We start from the raw sequence: 23,368 nt of genomic DNA, 5'->3' as shown, positions 1-23,368 counted from the left end.
AAAAATACCCCTTATAGATTTGTTATTGTATTGAAAGTTTTTCCCCCAAAATGGATCATGCCCATGATTTTATATGGTTCTTGTTGCTTTACTTGTTGTCATGCCTGGTCCTTAATAACTGTATGGACAGGTGGATGAGAGGAGTGAGTGAGTGAATGAATGATACTTCTTTAAACAGAGGACAGTGCCACCTGGCCTGTTAGATGGAGTTCTCACACTGGCCTCAGTATTCACTGAGCAGTGGGAGTTAAGTATGATGCTTCCCAAGATGGGCTTATGCATGGGACCACTGTGTATGTATAATGTACGTGCCTAGGTATGTATGTATGTGTATAGTTCTGTGTGTATGTATGCCATGATGGTTCACGACTAAAGAACTTTTTGCTTAAGAAGAAAACAAAAATTTTAATACTTTCAGTTTACACAAGTCACCACTAGATGGCAAGCTTGTACCCTTGGCAACAAAAACCATCAGTAGCAGCTTGTATTTCTTCCAGGGACCTGGGCAGGTAGGTCTTTTAAAAATGTGTACACAGATGCTACCTCCTTATGAAAATTAAATCTCTACTGAGAAAACTGTAACTCACATCACTGTTTTTTATTAGATTCCAAAAACAAACATAGAAATTGTCTTCAAATATAAACGTTCAAAAATTGTTTCCCTCCCAACGTCCCTAAGACTCTCTAGGAGAAAAACTGCCTCTCCTGGCAAGAAACTCTGTGTTCAGGTGTTTGTGCCTGCTCCCAGTTGCCCATCAAAATGACACGTGCAACTCATGATCCTCATTTTCACTCAGTGGTTTATGTCTGGCAATAAGCTTGTCCTGTTCCACCCAAGTGACAATGATAGGTTGTGCTCTGGCTCTTTCTAGTTCTCAATTCCATGCTCACAAGAGAACATATTTCCTTCACCTTAATCCCCTGACTCTTAATTCCCCAAACAAACCCACTCGGTGTTAGGATAGCTAACTGCACTGGTGGGCAAGACAAGTGCCGCAGACAGACTGGGTCTAGAGGTCATGGAGAAAAACACAGAACCTGAGCCCTCAGAGTGTATTGACGAATGGATTGGGGGTTACCCCAAGGAAGGGAGCCAATGATGTCCTGTGAGTCTGTCACCAATCATACCATATTCATCATGACCAGTGACTCCAAATGAAGGTGGATTACACCAATGACAGAAGTGAAATCCAAAATTATCTTTGGCTCTGTCAAAGTCCAAAATGGGTAAGAAGAAATTAAACAAGAGATAAGCATGAATCCCTAGAGGCTAAGTCGTTTTGGTGTAGTAGTGTTATTGGCGATTACGGAAACAATAATGGAAAACTTGGCCTGACTGCAGGTCAAAAGGCCAGTAGTTGATCTGGAAAAGACTATTAGTTCAGTGCGAGTCTCGTGACAAGGCTGTTAAAAGTATTAATATGGGCCGGGCGCAGTGGCTCACGCCTGTAATCCCAGCACTTTGGGAGGCCAAGGCCGGCAGATCACAAGGTCAAGAGATCAAGACCATCCTGGCCAACATGGTGAAAACCCGTCTCTACTAAAAAATACAAAAATGAGCTGGATGTGGTGGCGCACGCCTGTAGTCCCAGCTACTTGGGAGGCTGAGGCAGGAGAATTGCTTGAACCTGGGAGGCAGAGGTTGCAGTGAGCTGAGATTGTGCCACTGCACTCCAGCCTGGCTCCTGGCGACAGAGCAAGACTCTGTCTCAAAAAAAAAAAAAAAAAAATATATATATATATATATTCATATGCCCTTAGACCCCTTCCCCTGAAAGAATCAAGAGAGTCTTTGGCCTAACTTACCATGTTACCCCTTATGGTAACAATCTGAACACATTCTGTCTGGGCCTGGGGTTGACCCAGAGGAGGGATATCCAGTTGGGGCATGGTGGTTCTCATCACATATAGGAAAGGCTGCCGCATGGAAGATGGGAGAACTTTCTTGTACTGTATTAGACAGCATGGAAATAAATTAAAGAGAAGATATTAGTGGGCAAGAGATTTAGGGTTAACTTTAGAAAAACTTTCTAGTAATCTCATTTCTTTGAAGTTTAAATGTCCTTTATTGTCAGTAGCTTGGAGTCATTGTAAGTGGCCAGGCAGAAACGGAACGATCCTTTTTTTGTGGGTGTTTAGAAAACAAATTCTACCCTTTGAATTTGGATGGAAGTTGAGTGAAAATAGAAAACACAACATTTTCCCAAAACGTTATTCGGTACCATAAGGTGCCAGTTACTGTACTATTTACTGACAGTTCTTTGAAGACCAGTGATGTCATCGGGGAGATGAGGACAGGAAGGAGAAGTGTAGTGTGTCACCTTGGTAGGTCTGTGTTTGTCTACTTCACTACTCCTCTCTGCTGTCATTAAGAGATGACATTCATTTCTCTCTAAAATGACGTAGCCTTATCAGACTAGCAAAACTTAAAAATAGCATACAGTGATGGCAAAGATAAGAGGATAACAGTTACCTCATATGTGTTGGTGGAGGGTCACGAGACAGAACCTGTCAGAGGGGCAATTTGGTATAACCAAAATCTTCAATAACATGCGTGCCCTGTGACCAAATAATTCTGCTTCTAGAAATGTAACCTAAGAGGGAGAAACTGGATATGTAGCTATCCAGAGGGATGTTCATCTAAGGGTTTTGTAGCATGAAAAAAAAACCCCAAATAGTATATATTGAAATAACTTATCTCAGGGCACTGATGAATTAAATAGTGGCACAGTGGTGTGGCAGCACATGCTGTTAGACTCTTGGACTCAGACATATCTGAATTTAAGTTCTGGCCCTGCCACTTAATAGCTGTGTAGCATTGGATAAGTTGCTTTACATCTCCAAATCTCAATTTCCTCATCTGCAAAATATGAGTAAGAGTACTAGGTGAATAGGGTTGTTGTGAAGATCAGGTGGGCCAAGATGCACATGAAGTCTTCATCACGCTGCCTGGCATGTCCTGTGTGTGCAGTAAGGGGCAGTGGTAATGGTAGTTGTTGGGATTACTAATATGGTGCATCCGTATAATGGAAAATCCAGCAGCCACTGGGAGTAATTATGTAGATGTATTCTGATTCACTTCGGAAAAACATTCAGGATGTATTGTTCAATGGAAAAAGAACAGGAAAGAGAGAAAGAAAGCTCTGGAAGTCCACATCCCGAAATAGGAATGGTGGATATTTCTGAGTGTTATGGGTGAGTTGGTTCCTTTTCCTCTCTAGTGATCATTTTCCTACAATGACATATTGGATGATAATTGTGTGACAGAAATGTAATACAATTTTTAAAAATTGCAATGGCCTTGAGTTCCCACAGTTTTGGCAAAATCCTGGGATGTCTAATTCCTAACAGAATCTGGAATGTGCATGTTTTGTGTATCTCGCTGCAGCTGCATAGAACTCCTTTTCGGATAGTTTCATGACTATTTTAAATTGAGGGTGAGAATCAGGTTTCCTGGAGTTTCCGTTCACTTCTCCGTCTTCCCAGATATCTCCAGTGTAATATTGAAGAGCAATTTCAGTTTTCCCTTTAATTACCTCTCATCTGACTCACTCCTTTCTGACATCCGCACAACATTCATTGTTTTTGTTATTTTATTTAACTTTTGATTTCGTAAATATTTTACATGTAAGTACAAAATTTTTAAAAATTTTGTTTATCCAGGAGATTTAATTTAAAAGTACGTGGGCGATAAAGTGCATTCCACAAAATAACTCTCTGCTTAAATGTTGTTATAGTTTATTTCTTAAAGATTAAAGATTTATGTTTAATCCACTTCCCTCAGAAAGCATCATAAAGGCCATATACCATAGCAGGAGGAAAATCAATGTCTTCTTAAAGGGATACCATATATGTTAAAAAGTAAATTGACCTTTTTTCATGGCTTTGTCAATTTCATGCCACTTTTGTTCAATTCTATTTGGTGAAATAATTTTTATTACCTACTGAGCTCCTCTGTGAAATAGTTTTCAGTGGTTACTGATGATTCATTAGCCAGTGTTTCATCAGGGTTATCCTTGGATTCATAGAAACATTGAGAATTATGTTTGTTCCAACACATCTGTTGTATTAGTCAGCTTTTAGTGCCATATTATGGGAATCTCAGAAGCCTTTTGACTGGGTTCAGATTATCTGTGAATTTTCATATTATTTTATGGCCACCGGCTGCATTTTATGACTGTATATTAAATGTTTTATTTTTTCAAATAACTTTTCCAAATGGTCTCCGTTTTCCATCCAAGGGAAATCAAGCATATGCCCAAAGATCTGCCGTTCATAAGCTGCAGATAACGCAAAACCCCAAATAAACAAAAAAGGCACAAAAATCAAACCCTTATTTCAAAAACAACCTGTATAAAATACCAGTGTGCCCCGAAATCTACATACATTGACCTTTCGTTATATCTGTTCTTGGTTGGATAGGCTTTCAGCTTTTAATTGGAACCTTTTTCATAATTGTTGCCATTTAACACATTTAGTCTGTCAAATCATAGGATGTCTTTATAGCCATATAATAAACCCTAGAGAACAACTTCTCTGACTGTAGCCATCTGCAATGATCACAAGAGTAGCTTACAAAATACTGACAGTCTTTATGGTAATAGGATACATATGGCAGCCCACAATTATGTGTAGCTGCATTCAATTAGTGTTGTACAATTACACAGTTTTATTGCTTAGTTAAAACAGTGAAAGCACTACATACTGGGTAATTTGCACTAATCCCTGTCCCTTTAATAGCCCCTTGGTGTTTAAAACGCGGGAGAACATCTATAGTACTTAAAGGACCTGTTATGAACATTAAATCATATCTCATGTGGTGAATACTCCTTGACTGACAATTAATATACTCCTACTTCATGTGTGGGTCACGTTTTATAGAGGCTTCAATAGACAGTTATGGCAAAAAGTTCTTACACCAGAGCTCCACTAGCTGGACCAGCCTGTCCAAACCTGCGCTTGCAGACTGCTCATGTCCCTTTCTGAAAGATGGTCAGAATAAGGAGAAACGCCAAGGAACAGAGTCAATCTAGAGAGCAGTGTAAGCCAAGGATTCAGCATTTCAACGTGAACTTGTTAGAAGCCTTTCTGGTTTCTAACTTTTAATTAAAAATTTAGTTCGAAGTGAATTTATAGCTGCCATTTAGAATAATACTTTGTGGAGATGGTTTTGTGAGGATGTGTGTGCGTGTGCGTGCATGTGCAGGCTTTAAATGGATGTATTTAACAATCTGTGAATTTTTAAACAAAGGTTTAATTACATTTTCAAATGGCCTCAGTCATGCCCCTGTGTCACTGGCTGAGATAAGGGTGCACATAGTTCAGGCTGCAGCAGGTGCTAATGGAGAGCCCCAGTTGTGAGAGGGTTCCTTAAACCATTGCGGGAAGGGCTTTCCCATTGGAGGAGAAGAAACACTGAAGTATCTTCTTCCTCCTTTTCCCAAAGTGTTGACAGAGAAAAAACCAGAGTGACCTTGTTTCCTGCCCTGCCTGACAGTGAGTTAAACAGAATTCCAGACTCGGGCCTGGACATCAATTCTCCTGCAAAAACATTGTGTTGCAGCATTTCAAATGTACTTGTGTCTAGATATGGTTTCAATTACATGGATTTGGCCTTTGTCTTTAAGCTCTTATTTTCCCTCCTAAGAATCCTCTTTATGTTCATGAAAATCCTACTCTATGGCTTTCAAAGCAAAAAAAAAAAAAAAAAAAAGGGACATTGTCAAGTACTTGATTAAAAGTTCACTGTACAGGGAATAACAGGAACATCACAGTGATGGTTCTATGTATTTTAATGGCTTTGGTTTCCGTAGACCTATGATTACTTTTAATAGTTCTTTTTTATGATTACTCATTTTCTTTAAGTAGAATTTTTAGTGATTTTTTTCTTAGCTATTGAAACTTTGGACTATATTGTTCATTAATATTAAATATAATTGGTGTATGGCTGTATGTTAGATGGAATTTCTATTAAAATGTAGATGTTCAAAAGAAAACTTTCACTACGTTTAGGAGAATTACAAGGTCATATTTAGAACCAAAATGGGACTTGTGACTGAATCCACCACCATCTGCTTTGTCAAACTTTTGAACAGAGTTAGGTGATATAGATACTGTGTTTAGGGGAAAAAAACTACCAAATTCCTGCATCAAGGGGGTTGAATAAATCCCAATCTGCAGCACCTCACAAAGCACACGGAACGAAAGTTTGGACATCAAAGCAAGAGGTTATTTTGCATTTTAGAAAGGTTTTTGTTAACAAAATGGAATTAAGGAAGTAAACAATTCTGCTCTGCCTCGGAAATCAACTAGACCATCTACTAGAAGTTTCCATCTCAGATTTCTTTTCATGAAAAACATTTGCTTGTCATCTGGATGACCAGAACGGCTGACATGGTAAGACTACAACTTAGGATTTTCTTTTGCCTGAGAACGGTTAGGCCGGGGCGGATGTTGTGTTTTGCAGCTGTAAAGCCTCAAAGGTTTTAACTTAACTTTAACTGACCAAGGCTGGACAGCTGCTTCATGAAGTTAGGAACAAAATGTCCATCCCAGATGACAGCTGGGCAAAGCCACATCTGTGAGGGACATATGGCTGTTTTTGCCCTAACAACCCAACCACAGGTGACCCCACAAGTCTTCAGATACCTGCCAGAGGGCAGCCCAAACTCAATTCCTGATCAACAGCTCTTGGGAATAAGACTCCATGCTATGAGTGTGGATAAAGTGTAAAAGAGTGTTTTCTGCTCAGAAACGATGCAGTCTCTCTAGACAAGAGGACCTGCCTGTCTGCTTCTGCCGAAACTGTTGGATCCAAACAATTACTGCTGATACTGCAGCTTAGCTGGCCAAACATCTGCACTTTACATGGCAGTGAAATGCAAAGTTAATCTACTTTTTCCAAAGGAAGGCAGTCATGGCATGCGAACAGTAGCGGTGCCCCTGATGTGCGGAGGTGTGCCTTGCTGTGCAAGAGTTTCAAACGGCTGCAGCAAGTTACAGATGATCACAGAGTGAGAACAGAAGAATGTGCGAGCCTCGCTTGCTGGATGAAGTATTTTGACCTATATGGAAAAGGTGGCTGCTTCCTTGAGGCATCTCCTGAAGATTGCCCTTGCTGGAATGACTAGCCTTTTACCGTGCTTTTCTTTTCTTTATCTTGCTGATTCCAACACAGAACACTGAATTAGGATTCTTAATGCCCTAGCCTCTTTTCTTTGAAATAAAAGTAGTTATTTGTGATATTTTTTAGAGCAGCTCCATTTGTTTTGATGGTGGCTGGAATTAAAGGGGTATAAGAACTTGCCTCCAGCCACATGCATCCTTTCCTGGATTTGTTGGGTGAAAGACAGAAGACTTTTACTGCCTTAATAAGGGAAACCTGGACAGGATGCTGACTCTGCACCTGATAAATCTTTCCAAATTGCCACAGGTGAAATGAAATGTTAATATCTCTTTCAATTATTAATTTAAGAAATGTAAATAGATCTTGTTGAAAATACGGTGCACTGAAAATAAGGTATTTTACTATGGGTATTTTTTTTTTGGTATTCGGTTACTAGAGAATTGTATTTTTTAAATTTCTTTCTTTTTTTTTTTTTTTGAGACGGGGTTTCTCTCTTGTTGCCCAGACTGGAGAGCAATGGCATAATCTCAGCTCACTGCAACCTCTGCCTCCCATGTTCAAGCAATTCTCTTGCCTCAGCCTCCCGAGTAGCTGGGATTACAGGCACCTGCCACCATGCCCAGCTAGTTTTTGTATTTTTAGTAGAGATGGGGTTTCACCATGTTGGCCAGGCTGGTCTCAAACTCCTGACCTCAGGTGTTCCACCCACCGTGGCCTCCCAAAGTGCTGGGATTACAGGCGTGAGCCACCGCACCTGGCAAACTTTCTTAATATATTGAAATGAAGAGATAATTTTCATAAATCGGAGACACTGCACTAAAGACTTTCTATACTTCATTTTATTATGCAAATCCAATTTTATCATAGACAATATCAAGTACAGACAAAAGGATTTTAAAAACCTATAATCCTACCCGCAAGACACAGACACACCAATACTGTAGTCCTTCAGACTTCTTTTCTTGTATGTACTTTTTTTTCTTTAACGGACATTTTATAGAAACCAATCTGAAAAACACTCTGCTCATTTCCCAAACATAATTCAGTAACTTTAAACCCACATCGCCATTTTAAGGTCATGTAATCTCTTGTTGTATGAACGTACCATAATTTATTTAACCAATTTCCATTTCTAGGTGTTCACCATGTTTCCGGTTTTGCAGTAATCTAAAGGAAGAAAGATATTTTTGTGTGTATATCCATTCTGGTATAATTGCCTGTTATTTTTTACCTTCTATACATTACATTTAAACACAATGTGTTTCTTATTTCTTCGAGAAACTGCTTTTGAGCTCTTGGTTTTCACGTAGTTGTGTTTTTAACCTTTGTTTTAGGTGTATGAGCACCAAGATGGCAGCAAATCACTGAAGCTGGGTGACTTTGGACTGGCCACCATTGTAGACGGCCCCCTGTACACAGTCTGTGGCACCCCAACCTACGTGGCTCCAGAAATCATTGCAGAGACCGGGTAAATGCTTCTCTTATGCTTAAGCGCTGTGCTTGCAAAAGAACTTGCTGGCTTCAAGAATAGGAAAAATGGTACTGCTGTGTCCCATCCAGAGAGAAATAGCCATCAGGTTTCTTTCACTCTTTTTAAAATTCTATTTTATTCTTTAACGTTTACAGTGGGAGCCATTTTCTCTGTTTTCCCAGTCTGTTTTGTCAATTACTGCAATCTTAAGGCTTCCATTTGGTCTTTGTTAAAGGTAGAACAGAAGTTATTAACCCCAGAGTAAAAAATGTTCGGACGAACAGAAACACACAGTGAGGGTAATTAACTCTCATTTGGAGATAAAAGAAACACACACTGCTGTGTGCGGGGATTACAGTCTCCTGTGGTTATTGCTCTCAGCTGCCCTTATCCTCCAGTCCAGGTCCCATTTGGGACCTCTTGGGGATCCACTGATTTTCTGTGGAGTACAAACACCTTTAGGCATCGGGGGCCACTGGGAATTTCCCGGGTTTCTGTGTGCAGAATCAGATGAATGTGGGGAGAAGGGTAGGGTAGCCTATTCCTTACTAAGGACTCACAGTATTCCAGGCCTGAAACTCCTTTACTTCTTACTTTCAGTAGGTAGTGCAATTCCCATTTTGCACTTGAATAAATTGATACTCTAATGGGTTAGAGACCATGTAAGCTCATGACTAGTTTTAGTGGCTGAGTCAGAATTTGAACTCAGCTCAGCCTAAGTCAAAGACCCCTTTGGTAAGAAGCCCTATTTCTTACCAAGGTCCATAGGCAGGCTCGGGGGTGCCATCATTAAGCAGAAGGAATGGGGAAGGAGGGGATGCTGAGAGCAAGCAGCTCTACATTTCTTCTCATTAGCAGTTTCAGTTCACACCTGGGGATCTAGGTGGCACCTCCCCTGTGACCAGTTGGACATAGTTTTTTTGTTTGCTTTTGTTTTTTATTTTTTTGCTTGTACCATAGACCACATAGATGAGAAAAACCAGATAGATGAGAAGGGAATCCCAATAGGGAAATTCCTGGAGTGAGGTGTGAAGGAGTGAGGACTGTGCTATTTGGCAAATTTGAATGAGGTGGGAGCCCACATTCATAGCCTTGGCTGACTTCCCTCAGGTAGAGCTGCCTGGGGCACAGCCACACTTTCTATTGGAACGTATTCTGCCTGCTGCTGGGAGGAAGTGGTGAATCTTGAAGACCTTGTTGGCGACCAGCTCTGACACTAACTGTGTGATCTGAAGCGAAATTACTCACTCTTCTGAATCTGTTTTCTCTTCTGTACAATAGGCAATGCTTGTCTTGTCCAACCTACAGAGCTGCTAGGAAAACAAAGTCTGATCATGTATGTCAGTGCTCTATAAATTGGAAAATATTCTAGAAATAATTATTATTCCCAAAGTAAGGGAGTTTATCTCAAGGGTCCATCCCTATCTCAAAACTGTAAGGAGTATAATAAACCTTTTGGCTGAAACCCTTCATTTATTGATATTTATACATAAGCTCAGGTGTCAAATCCTTTGATTTTTATTTCTGCACCTTGGTCCTTTTAATTATTTTCTTTGAACTCTAGCTGGCGGGTTTTAATTCAGTGTTTGCTTTTGGGATTTTTATTTTATTTGGTTTTGTTTTTGTCTTGGAGGAGAAAATATATTGATTTTACCAAGCTGCATAATTTGTCCGAGTCTGACTCTCCTAATGCCAACATCCCTTATTTTTCCAGATACGGCCTCAAGGTGGACATCTGGGCAGCTGGTGTCATCACTTACATCCTGCTGTGTGGTTTCCCTCCATTCCGTGGGTAGGGGCAACAGTCTTTTATTCAGCTCTGACAAAGCATTTCTCTATTCTCCGAGTGATCCATTCACCCTTCTTGCACAAAGGAGCCTGTGGCAGGAAAAGAGCACAAGAACTTTACTTGCAATCCCTGTTATTTTTTCCATTATACTAATTTATTTGCCTTCCACATTTCTTCATATCATTACAAACTCATTCTTTCTTTCTTTCTTTTTTCTTTTCTTTTCTTTTTTTTGAGACAGAGTCTCTCTCTGTTGCCCAGGCTGGAGTGCAGTGGCGCAGTCCCAGCTCACTGCAACCTCTGCCTCAGGGTTCTAACAGTTCTCCTGCCTCAGCCTCATGAATAGCTGGGATCACAGGTTCTCGCCACCATGCCCAGTTACTTTTTGTATTTTCAGTAGAGACAGGGTTTCACCATGTTGGCCAGGCTGGTCTTGAACTGCTGACCTCGAGTGATACACCTGCCTTGGCCTCCTGAATGAAATGCTGGGAATACAAGTGTGAGCTGCCGCACCCAGCCCAAAAACTCTTTCTTAGTTTACCAAAACAGTTCCACGTTGACATGTTTAAATTGCTTAAAAACATACATCTTACACCTGAAAAGGAAGGGCTCCAGTGCCTAAGACTGAAAAGACATACACTGAGTTGATATCTTAGTGCTGTTTTTTCCTTGTTGTCGTTCACCTAAACAGAAGTGGTGATGACCAGGAGGTGCTTTTTGATCAGATTTTGATGGGGCAAGTGGACTTTCCTTCTCCATATTGGGATAATGTTTCCGATTCTGCAAAGGTAAGTTTCCAGTGCCTTCCTCTTCCCTATATCCTGTGTGTCTTAACGGAATTATTTCTTCCAAATCACTGTGTGCAAAGAGACTAATGATGTCATAAGTGTGATTTCCGTACACGTGTTAGTTGTAATTGCTAGGTTTTCCAGGACTGCACAGTCATCAAGTCATCTGTTCGCAGACACCCCAACAAGTACTTATCAAGTCTCTCCATCTGCTGCCTTCATCTCTCCCAGGTGTCATTCCAGTGACATTGCTATAGCCTCTGGCTGTGCCCCACCCTTGCCAGGCTTGAGCCCATGTCAGGTTTCTATATGGCCTGGCCTGTGGTTTCACCTCTCTCAGGTCTTGATTTGATGCCATTTTCTTAGTGAAGCCTTCCAGACCTTCCTGTTTCCAGTTGCATCTCTTAAACCTTACCTGGCTTGCTGTATCCTATTTGTCTGCTTTATTTTTCTCCAGAACACTTACACCTGTGTGTCCATCTGGTATGCCATCTAACTACCTATCTCTCTACCCAAAAAGATAGGTATAAATAGGTGGGCATATCTTCTTTATATGATCAGTTTCCAGACTCTCCATCCACTAGAATGCAAATTCTGCGAAGGCCAGGATTTCTATCTATTTTGTCTGTTGCTGTAGCATCACTGCCTAAAGTATGGCCAGTATATAACTGGTGATCAGTATCTATTGAATAAATGAACAAGTATATGAATGAATCCACCAATTAATCAATCAAAGGGAAGAAAACTCAACCTCCACGTAGGTTGAAATCATCAAGAAAGACGTTATAGGGAAGCTATGATTTAAGTTGAACCTTGAATAATAGCCAGGATTTAGAGGGAGAGGAGAAAAAAAACCCCACAAGATTCGTGGTTTTTATACCATGAAAATAAAAGATCAATCCTTAACATGGATGGTTGCACAACAATGAAAATGTACTGAATGCCAGTGATAATTATTTTGGAAAATAATTATCTTTTGGTTGCTCAATGAGTATGCCTTTGCTTTTGCCATGTCCTGAGTGTGAGTTCCCTTTAAAAGCCAATTCCTCAGACCTGAGCACTTGGTGTAGAAAATGATGCGTATTATGTGCAAGTCTCTCATTTTCTTCAACTGTGTAGGAACCTGGCAGAAAAGGAATGTCAGAGAGAGGCGCAGATTAAAGGAGATGGGATGATACAGCTGCCGAGCTGGGGGCGCCTCAGGAACCTGCCCAGCTCCCCATGCCATCACTGCATGACCTGAGGGCTGACAGTTTCTGACACATAGGACCATCTCCTACACCTCCATAGCACCTGCAAAGGACATCACATACAGCAGATGCTTTTATGAGTTCTGGTCCAAGTTAGAAAGTGAATCAAGAAGACTAAGTGAACTCTCTCCCTCAATGAAAATAAACCATCCCTATCCCAAGTGGTACTATAAAGCCTGTATACAGTGGTACTATAAAGCCTGTACATGTTATACGGATAACACATATCTAACCATTTCATGACATGGGAGCTTCTAACCCAAAGTGCACAATTGTATACCATACTCATTTTTAAGACCCAAGTAGAGCATTCCTGGTTCAAATCCATTTGAGCTCATGAGAAATTTTCATTAATTTCAGGATGATGAAATTGTTTACCTCTCCATAGTTCTGTTTTCCTTTGTATTGATTTGTCTAGAAGTTTTTGAAGTAATTTTAATGTATTTCTTTAGAATTCTTTAGCTACTGAAGGATGAATTCTATCTTACCACCTAGCTGTTGGCAATTCTGCCTTTCCTCATTTCTTTCTTTTGAACCTAAGTATGCTGTCTTGAAATTCAGGGAAACAATTCATTTTTCCTTTCAGCTGCTAAAGTGAAATTTAAAGTGTTTTTTAAAATGTGACTTCTATATTAAACTAATTAATAAATCTGTCTTTAATGTGCAAAATGCTAGACAAAGAAAACATATTAATTTCTTAACTTGTATACTTTCTTTTCTACTACAAACGTTTTTTGAAATTGATTTTATTATTAATTTAATTTTTATTCAACCACAAGCTATGTATTTATAATTCCAAGTGCTTACCATTTTTAACTTTTAAAAGTGATAAGTAGCCACAGGTAAGTGGAGTTGGTATGTTTAAGATTTAGAGCTTTTACAAATGCTTTTCGAAACTAAAAGAGAACTCGTGCATTTGCACACATCCAGCTTTCCTCTTTAAACTCAGATAATTGGACTCTAATGTTCCCCTTCACAGGAGCTCATTACCATGATGTTGTTGGTCGATGTTGATCAGCGATTTTCTGCTGTTCAAGTCCTTGAGCATCCCTGGGTGAATGTAAGTGACTCGCACCCTTTTCTATGTTCACACCTAACATTCCTTTTAAAAATCATTTGCAGATTTCTTAATGTTATTTTCCCCTTTTGAAAGTGTTGTGGGCCAGGAGCAGTGGCTCACGCCTTGAATCCCAGCCCTTTGAGAGACCAAGGTGGGTGGATCGCCTAAGCTCAGGAGTTTGAGGACAGCCTGGGCAACATGGCAAAACCCTGTCTCTACCAAAAAAATACAAAAAATTAGCTGGACATGGTGACACATCCCTGTGGTCCCAGATACTCAGGAGGCTGAAGTGGGAGGATTGCTTGAGTCTGGGAGGCAGAGGTTGTAGTAAGCCAAGATCATGCCACTGCACTTCAACCTGAGTGACACAGCAAGACTCCATCTTAAAATAATAGTGTTGTTTCATTTTGCTCCCCGCCATCTCATATGTGCCATGACAGTTACAAGATCTTAGACTTGTTCCATGAGGGCATCTGATGTATACATTATATTTTATTCTGATGAGATTGCCTTCTAACTGGTGAGACGCCATGGCCTCAATCTTCTACCCCACAAACTGCTTTCTGTGGTCCAGATTAGAGCTGAATAATCATCGATAAGACATAATAGACTTTCTGAGTCAGTCCTGCTTTTTTCATGATTCCTACCAAGAGTGAAAGTGACTTAAGGGTTTCTGCATACACCTTGGGCTACTCCAGGGCAGCACTACTCAAATGTGAATGTGCTCACAAATCACCTAGAGATTCTGTTAAAATGCAGATTCTAACAGAGTAGATTGGAGGCTCTGCATTTCTAAAAGCTTCCTGATGCTGCCTCTGTGGCTGTTCTTTGAGTACAAGGGTCTAATGGTATTACATTAACTATGAAGGAATTCCCCAGAGCAGAGCCATTATTTTTTAACTCTATATTTCTCTATAACTGGTGGGTAAAATTTTTTTTGATTAATAATACTCATAGTTGGCTGGGTGCAGTGGCTCATGCCTATAATCCCAGCAGTTGGGGAGGCTGGGGCAGGCAGATCACTTGAAACCAGGAGTTTGAGACCAGCCTAGTCAACAGGGTGAAACCCGATCTCTACTAAAAAATATAAAAATTAGCTGGGTGTGGTGGTACACACCTGTAATCACAGCTACTCAAAAGGATTAGGCACAAGAATCACTTGAATATAGGAGGCAGAGGCTGCAGTAAGCTGAGATCATGCTACTACACTCCATCCTGGGCAACAGAGTGAGACTCCATCTCAACAAAATAATAATAACAGTAGTCTGGGCGTGGTGACTCATGCCTGTAACCTCAGTACTTTGGGAGGTCAAGGTGGGCAGATCACTTGAGGTTAGGAGTTAGAGACCAGGCTGGCCAATATGGTGAATTCCTGTCTCTGTTAAAAACAAAAACAAAAATAATTAACTGGGCATGGTGGCATGCACCTGTAATCCCAGCTACTCAGGAGGCTGAGGCACTTGAATCTAGGAGGTGGAGGCTGCAGTGAGCTGAGATTATGCCACTTCACTCCAGCCTGGGTGACAGAGCAAGACACCGTGTCAAATAATAATAATAATACTCATAATTAATACTGACAGAATGCTTAACTTCTAGAGTCTGCCAGAAGTATTGTAAGCATCTTATACACCTTAACTGTATTGCGTTTGTGCTGATTGTCTTCTTCCTAACAACTTTATAATTTTATAATCTAGTTACTATGGTAATCCCCACTGACAAATGGGGAAGCTCCATCACTAGGTTTAATGGTTCCTACTGCCAGAATAGAAGACAGATATAGGTTTGAATATATACACGGACATGGTCATAGAAGTGGACAGTTATAAAATTGTCAGCTCACGGATATAAATTTTACCAGCCTCCCTACTGCACTGAATCATCTGGCTGTACATTAAAGGCAACAAAATGTTCCATTTCTCTGAATTGTCACCTTGGTGAGTAGTTGAGTGATTTGTTCTGTTTTGTTTTCTAAAACAACAAAAGCTTGAGGTCAAGGCATGATTGAAAGCACAGTCAACATGTCAGGTGACTACATATGGGGTGACAAGAACTTGGAACCTCATTCATGTTCTGCCACTTGATGGCCATAGGTCTAGTTTCCAGCATTCTACATGTCTGAATGTGATGCTTCACACTCCGCTGGGTGGTTATATACAATAACAGAAGAATAGGCATGAAAATGAGCATGTAGAGCTATGCACTGAGGTTTATTTTAAGATTTCTCATATAGCAGTTTTCTAACTGGTGTACAAACATACAAAGATAGTAATCCCCACAGCCCTGGGGACAGTGAGGCTATGCAGCCAGTATCCAGGAGTGGTCACTTCCAGCCTCAATGACATCGGCATTCACCCCAGGGTGCTAAGCAAAAGTTATCCTTTTCTATAAAGCTGAAAAGATTTGGAAGCATCTTATCTGAGCCTCATAACAAGCCTACAAGATAGGCAGGTTGGGTATTATTGTACCCATTTTACAGATGAGGAGATGAAGGCTGTGCAGGGTGGATTTTCTCAAAGTAGCCAAGCTTGCAATGGAGCCAGAATTTGCAGCCAGATATCGTCACTCTCAGCCCAGATGTTTTAACGTCCCATGCACCACATCACATCTAACCCACCCTTTGTTACACATAAAAACACGGTAATGTTGCAAACAGATAGGTACAATAGGGACACAGTCGTCATTGTAATGATTGCTAATACAATTAGCAACCTTTCCAAACTCACTTACCCAGGTCATGGTAACTTTTCCTTAGCTGTGCAGGGAGGAAGAGGCGCAAGCCAGCTGTAGGCTCTCTGAATGGCGGTGGTTGATTCTGACTCATCCACATGGGCTCATTAAAAGCCCACCATCCATAAACTGACAAATTGCATGTTAGCTCTGGAAAAACTGGGCAGGGTGACCACACAGAAGAAACTAGACAACCTGAATTTGTGGCCTTAAAAGTCCCCTGAAGCTTTTTTTTTTTTTTTTTGGAGACAGAGTCTGTCTCTGTCACCCAGGCTGGAATGCAGTGGTGCAGTCGTGGCTCACTGCAGCCTCCACCTCCTGGGCTCAGGCGATCCTCCTGCCTCACCTTCCCAAGTAGCTGGGACTCCAGGTGTGCACCACCACACCTGAGTAATTTTTAAAAAATTATCTATAGAGCTTTCTAAATACATTTTCATCAGAGGGACACTCCATGCCAGCCTGGCCCTCTAGGAACAATGTCGAATACAACCACACAGTTCCAGGGCAGTGAGAGTGGCTTCCCCAGTCTGCTCTGTGGGGAGACTTTCCAGAGAAGGAGGTGCCATAGCTCGATCCTGGAGAAGACCAGGAAGGAGATATCTGGCAGTCAGTTCCAGCAGAATGTGCATGTTTGCTAGGAGATAACTTTGTAAATGTGAGCAAATTTGTTTATATACATGAGGGGTCTGGAGTGCTGTCAGGAACAGCATAAATCTTCCCCTGATTCCAGACCAAATGGCCCTAGATCAATAATATCCCAACTCAACTGTGGTAAAGAAACAAAATAAAGAAGACTTCTGGCTGTTACCAAAAATTAGGTTGCTCATTTTCCTATGGCAATATGTACATGTCTCAGCAAAAACCTGCTGCCTCCTCAACCTGCTCTTGTGCACATTTTACACATGGTCCCACTTTGCCCATAATTACTTTCCATGGCTCCCTCTGGATCTTAGACTTCTGCTATCATTTCAGTTTCTCCTCTCAGATTTCCCAAAGACATTTTCTAAAAGCAAGGAGAGAATTTAAGTAATCATCTAGGAGATCAAAAGCTAAAAAAAGAAAAAAAAAACCCTTTCTATAATACTACAAACAGACTTAACCTCCTCAAAAAAATATCAGTTTTAATAAAAGCTTTAAAAGACTTGATTAGGAAGTGACTGCTTAACTTTTGAAAGTAACCGAATCAGAACACGGATTTTTTGTATCTGAAAATAATAAATTGTTAAAAGTAAGCTTTCACAATCAGCCTTTTTAGTATTTGTTGAAGTCTCTAAGTACAGTAAATGAATGACCAAGCAAGTGAAATAAATAAATTAGGGATTTCAAAGGATATCCATTTAGTAAGACATTTTGCATTTGGCAATCAGATTATATCTGATTACCACAAAGTAGAGACAGGGAGAGAAAAGCACTAATAATTACGTAAGCCCTAAGGACACTGTCAAAAAGCTCTTCCTCCGCTCTCATTAGTTCTAATTTTCTCTATTGCTTATGCCATGACCTTTTTACCTGACATACTTGGAATTGAAAAGGCAGTTAGGCCGGGTGCAGTGGCTCACGCCTGTTTACCCCAGTACTCTGGGAGGTTGTGGCGGGTGGATCACTTGAGGCCAGGAGTTCAAGACCAGCTTGGCCAACATGGTGAAACCGCATCTCTACTAAAAAACAAAAACAAAAATTAGCCCGGCGTGGTGGTGGGTGCCTGTAATCTCAGCTACTGGGGAGGCTGAGGCATGAGGATTGCTCGAGCCTGGAGGGCAGAGGTTGCAGAGAGCCAAGATGGAGCCACTGCCCTCCAGCCTAGGTGATGGAGGGATACTCTGTCTCAAAAAACAAACAAAAACAAGAAATAAAAGAGAGAAAAGAAAAAAGAAAAGGCAGCCTCATGTAAAACAGAGAATAGAGCATAGGGCTGCAGAACTGGAAACCCTAGTCAGCAAAAGTCGCTTGTTTTAGCCTCATTCCAGGAGCTTCCTCTAAGTTCACCTTTATTTTTTACACACCCTGGGTCTGAATCCTACCATGCACCACCATATTCTTGCCTTTTGCTCTGTTGTTGGAAGAGTCATGAATGAGGTGCCTCTGTGGATGGTTCCAATGAGCTACATGAACAAAGCCATCCTCAGTAAGCAGCCACGTGTCTGGAAGAGGAACGTAGACCCTCGGAAGAAGCACCAGCTTATCCACTTGTGTGACCTTGTTGGGCAAGTCTTTTCTCTCCTTTGAAACTTTTTTCCTATCTGTGAAATGGAGAAAATAGGATTCTCCTCTCCACTTGCTATGAGGATGGGAAAAGATCATATATTTGAAGAGTCTGAGAGGAGAGGGCAATCTTAAGTCCCAGCACCTTACAGGTACTTAGCAAATATTTGATGAATTTGAGTCTGAGCGAGATGACAACTGTATCATCCATCACCATGTGCTGATGAGATTCAAATTGTGATTCATATTGGTGAATGAGAAGCTTTGTTTAGGAGGAAAGACTGTTATCCCCAAACATGATCTTGTTTGTGTGCCGCAGATTTGGATAGATAATATGTGCATCACCAGCTCTGTTACTTTCTCCAGCATCTCAGCTATTTTCCAACAGAAATTGTCCCAGTTACATTTCTTTATCCTATTACCCATCTAGTGAAGAACAACGTGATTTAGGCATATTTATTGTAAGAATAGAATAGGCAATAATAATACATCTTGACTTTTTCAGGAATTGGAACGAGGGTTGAGTCACTTTCCCCACAAACGATGCTTTATTGATAGAAAATGTAGGTTCATGATAAATTCATAAACAGAATTGACATTTCCAGAAAAAAATCTTATTTGTAATTATGCTCAAATGATCATCGTTGTAATATTTTAAATTTATTACTATCATTCCATTTTTATTTTCAAAATGTTCACCTACCTTATCCCAGAGTTATTCTTCTGATACTCTAGGATGCTGTAATTTTATGAATCTATGTTTTATGTCAAACTATTTTGCCAATTTTACTGATAAAAACTGAAGCTCAAAGGAGTCCTAGTGGAGCCTCGAGCACGGGGCTGATGCCTGGGTTTTGCCCACAGACATTCTCATTTAATTGGTTTTTGCACTGGCTTCCTGGCTTCAGGACTTCTAAAAGCTCACGGGTGATTATAACATGAGACCAAGTTCAAGAACTTTTGTATTAGCAGAATGGACTGGTTTAAATAAACCAAATATAGTTATTTAGCCAATTCAAGACTTTCTATTACCTTCCTGGCCTTTACCTTTTAATGTACCTCCTATATCCCACCTGTGTACTCTTTTGAAAAGATACTCCTAAGTCAAGATATTCAAAAAGAAGAAAAGAGCAAGAGAAAGAAGGAAAAATAGGAGCCTGGATAATCTCTCAAGATATTCCAGGTTGACTAATAAAAATCAGCCCTACTCACACACAAAAAATATACACATTCATCTTATTATACTGGTAGAATTTGTTAGAAATTAAGTAAAGCCCAACGACACTGTAATAATACATAAAACCACTTATTTATATTCATGAATTTTAAATGATGACATGGAGTTTCAGTTTCCATGTGGACATTTTTTCCTGTTCTTTCTCTAAAATAAATCTTAACTTGCCTCACATTTTCTCCCAAAGGGCAGTGTGAATTGTAGACAGAGAATCATAGGGCCATGCTGAAGAGAGTCAAGGGGACTTGGGGTGCCAAGCAGGTGGAGATGGTTAGCACCACACTGGGAGGTGAAGTGGAACTGCTATTGAAGAGTCCTTTAATGGCCTTGGAATTGTTTAAAACGAAATGGGGATATTCTAGCAGTAAACTGTTCAAGACTGCCATGCTTCTCATGAGTTTACAGATATTATTAATAATAGAATCTGGCAATGAATAGACTGCAAACCAGATCCTTGATTCAAAACCAAAAATCCACAAGGGGATGAGAATTTTCTAAAGCATTATGCCTGAAATGATTTCCCAGAGGAAAGCAAGGAATTCATACTAGGAGTGACTTCACATCCATTCCCCAACAGGCCCCCCCACAGCTCTTCCCCAGGAACCCCTAGAGAAATGGAGACCAGGAGGCCAGGTCTCCTATGGACGATCATGAGAGTTCATTTTCCATTTTGCAAACGAATTTTGTTCTTGTCAGTTGCAATGCTCTGCCAAGTGGTGGATGGGAATTTCTCATTCAAAAACTGCTAACCTCAAACCACAACCAGCCTGTGTCAAACTTCGGAAACTACCCCCAAACCAGAATGTATGGTAATAATACTATAACTATTTGTAAAATGCTGCCAGATTTGTCACGTTTAGAAAATTCATAGCACATTTTTGGCACATAATCTATTCTGAATAATGGTGATAAAGATGTGTATATAAAAGTATGTTTTTAATGTCCCTATTTATTTTATTGAAGCATGATAGTAAGTTAGCGAAATCTCCATCATCAATTTTTATGGCGCAGATACAGATTAGATCCCTGCAAAGCCAGTTTTTTAAGTCTTTTAATCCAATTATGCTGAAAGCCTTCAAAATGTATGTAAAAACATTGCAGACTGTTTCAGTGTCATGGAGTGTGTGTGTGTGTGTGTGTGTGTGTGTGTGTGTGTGATCTGTGTGTCGTCTGTGTACATGATGTGTTTTACCTCCTCCAGACACCTTATTTCTTTCATTGGAAAAAAATCCTGAAACATTTTAAGATTTATGAGTCAAAAGCATTTCTGACAACTTATGAGAGTTGTTTCGCTACTTGCATTGCTTAAACATGAACTAATAACCCAAGGGAAGCTCAAACCTTCACTGGAATTTAAAGCTGGAGGCCTTCACCTCCAGGCTCCAGCATCTGAAAGAGTTGCTAGGAACCTTGACAGGAGATTAGGACCAGGACAGGCCTGGGAAATAAGGAAATCCACTGTGAGGTGGTGAGAGAGCAAACTCCTAGTTCAAGAACTAGCAGTGGGGGGAAAACCAGGTGAAGGCAAGTTTCTGAAAAGATGCCGGTGATGGGGAGTGAAAAGAAGGTGGACTTATTCAGCAAGAGCTGGATGTTTCTCAGTAGGTTAAGTAGGGGCTGCTCTTATGAAAACCCAGCTTTCTCTCCCCATATTTGCACCAGGATGGTAAAAACAGCCTGTGCCCATCATAGGACCACCCGGTTGGCTCCATGCCACTTTATTCTGTCCAGTGTCAGCCGGGCCTTGCTGCACTGCTTGCTGCCCTTAGGACCCTAGAGTCCTAGCCCTAATAGGTCATGTTGACACATCCCAGATTGGTGGACACCCCGTCTCCACTTGGCAGAGGAGTTTCTGTGTTCCGCTGGGTCCCTAAAATGCTTAGCGTCTCTTTTAGTGACCTCCAGATAATTCCTAGGCTCCATTAAGTCGTGTCCGAATATTCTCTGGTTTGTTCAGCCCTAATTCAATTCTCATTCCCTCTTACCACTGTGCCACTTTCATCATGGAAAAGATGATTCACTGGGTATTTTCATTTAGCACTTAAGCAGTCCTTTTGTAGCTGATGCCATTCTAGTGAGCATCCTCCACTGATGCAACCTGGTGTGGGAAAAAGAAACCAAAAAAGCAGAGTTTCAGGCCTGGTGTGAGGCTGACTCGACCACTTTCTAGCTGTGTGACATTGAGCAAATGTTTAAAACTAAACGGGAATGTTCTAGCAGTAAACTGCTCAAGACGGACATGCGTCTCATGAGTTTCTCATGATTTCACCTTGCTGAGCCTCATTTTACCCGTCTTCAAAATGGGAATGATAATGACTAACATGGACGGAAGTTTGAAGAGGAAAGAGATCACACATGTAAATAGCAGTTAACACTTGTGTCATCATCCTCTCCCTGCCATGCTCTTCTAACTTGCCTTCCCTGTTTCATCTTTGCCCCAGAGAAAGAGGTAAACCTATTCCTCCCCAAGGCAAACCACTTGGCCTGTCCTCGGTCCCCACCCTGCCCTTTCTCTATCGTTCAACTCTCCCTTTTCACTAGCTTCTTATCGTAAGACCACAAATATGCTCACGTTTCTTTCATCCTAAAGAGACACACCTTTCCTCAACCTTCTCCACCATCGTGTGTTTCAAACTATCTCATCATCGAAAGCTCATTTGATCACTTTGCCCAAGGTAGCCTGGAACTGCAAAAAGATGGTAAGAAGCGCGTATGTAATCTTGGGGTGAGGCCAGTAGGGCATCCGGGGTGGCCGCTTTCATTCAGGCAAAGCCTGACAGTCTACCAAGGCATGATACTAATATTCAGAAGACTTGCAGCATCATTCTATCCATTGTCAAATGTTAAAAAACTTGCAAAAATTCTCACTTAGATCCCAAAAGCTGTTGTTCAGCTTGAATTCCAGGGGCCTTGTGTGTCATTCACCATTTTAATAAAAACATTTTTTATATACACCATTGAATTCACTCTTGTGTTTAGAACTCTGGATGCATAATCCTAATTCTTTGTAATCATCATCTGACTTCTCTTTGACTTGTAGAGTGAACCAAGAACTGGATACTGTACTCTAAAAATGCCTCAGTAAAGGGAAAGCAGTCCTTTACATTTCTTAAACGTATACTCCTCTTATTAAAAAGCTTTATTCCTAATGGAGATGAAGGCTTCAATTCTGGGGTCTTTTGGGCATTCATTTATGGCCAATCTTCTCCTGTTTTTTTTTTCAGCTTTCTCTGCCATGACCCTCGCACATAAACTCTTAACTAGAGACAAAACAAACTGATTTCTTGTTTTGCAGACATGACTTTGTGGCTTCCACCACACACACTGCACACCAAATCTCACCTTCCTTCTCTCTGCCTGCCAACACACTCTCCGTCATTAAGGGCCAGGTCAAGCCCCATATTCCTCATGAAGTCTGCTGTGACTGTTCACAACAGAAAGTATGTCCTTTCTCCTCTGAACGTCTTTGGTGCATCTAGCTGAGCCATCCAGCCACGCTGCCTTGTCACTGCTCTTTTTTTGTCTTGTTGACCTGTTTCACGATTTTACATAATGTGTGCATATTTTGTCTCCCAATTAACCTGCAAGGTTCTGCTGGACAGGGATCACATGTTCCTCCCACACTGTGCTATTCCTAACGTAGCCTAATATGCTCGGCACTTCATGTGGCCCTGCTTCTGTTCCTTCCCCAAGTAGCATCCCACTCTACTGGAATTTCACT

At 40.8% G+C, this 23,368-nt stretch overlaps 1 protein-coding gene across 4 annotated transcripts in view; it reads left to right on the top strand.

Moving 5' to 3' along the window:
- Positions 1 to 23,368, top strand: part of DCLK1 (doublecortin like kinase 1) — a 359,661-nt gene that overhangs the window by 312,574 nt on the left and 23,719 nt on the right. For all 4 annotated transcript variants that reach the window (XM_017973046.5, XM_035302465.3, XM_035302467.3 and 1 more), the window contains 4 exons: positions 8,461 to 8,594; positions 10,312 to 10,389; positions 11,078 to 11,174; positions 13,404 to 13,484. In XM_017973046.5, coding sequence (XP_017828535.1) covers positions 8,461 to 8,594; positions 10,312 to 10,389; positions 11,078 to 11,174; positions 13,404 to 13,484 — 390 coding nt within the window. The remainder of the gene's footprint in view (positions 1 to 8,460; positions 8,595 to 10,311; positions 10,390 to 11,077; positions 11,175 to 13,403; positions 13,485 to 23,368) is intronic.

This window comes from Callithrix jacchus, chromosome 5, assembly GCF_049354715.1.
Source record: "Callithrix jacchus isolate 240 chromosome 5, calJac240_pri, whole genome shotgun sequence".
In the NCBI taxonomy this organism is placed as follows: domain Eukaryota; kingdom Metazoa; phylum Chordata; class Mammalia; order Primates; family Cebidae; genus Callithrix; species Callithrix jacchus.
Note: the sequence above shows the minus strand (reverse complement) of the source record. Positions and strands in the feature narration are given on the sequence as shown.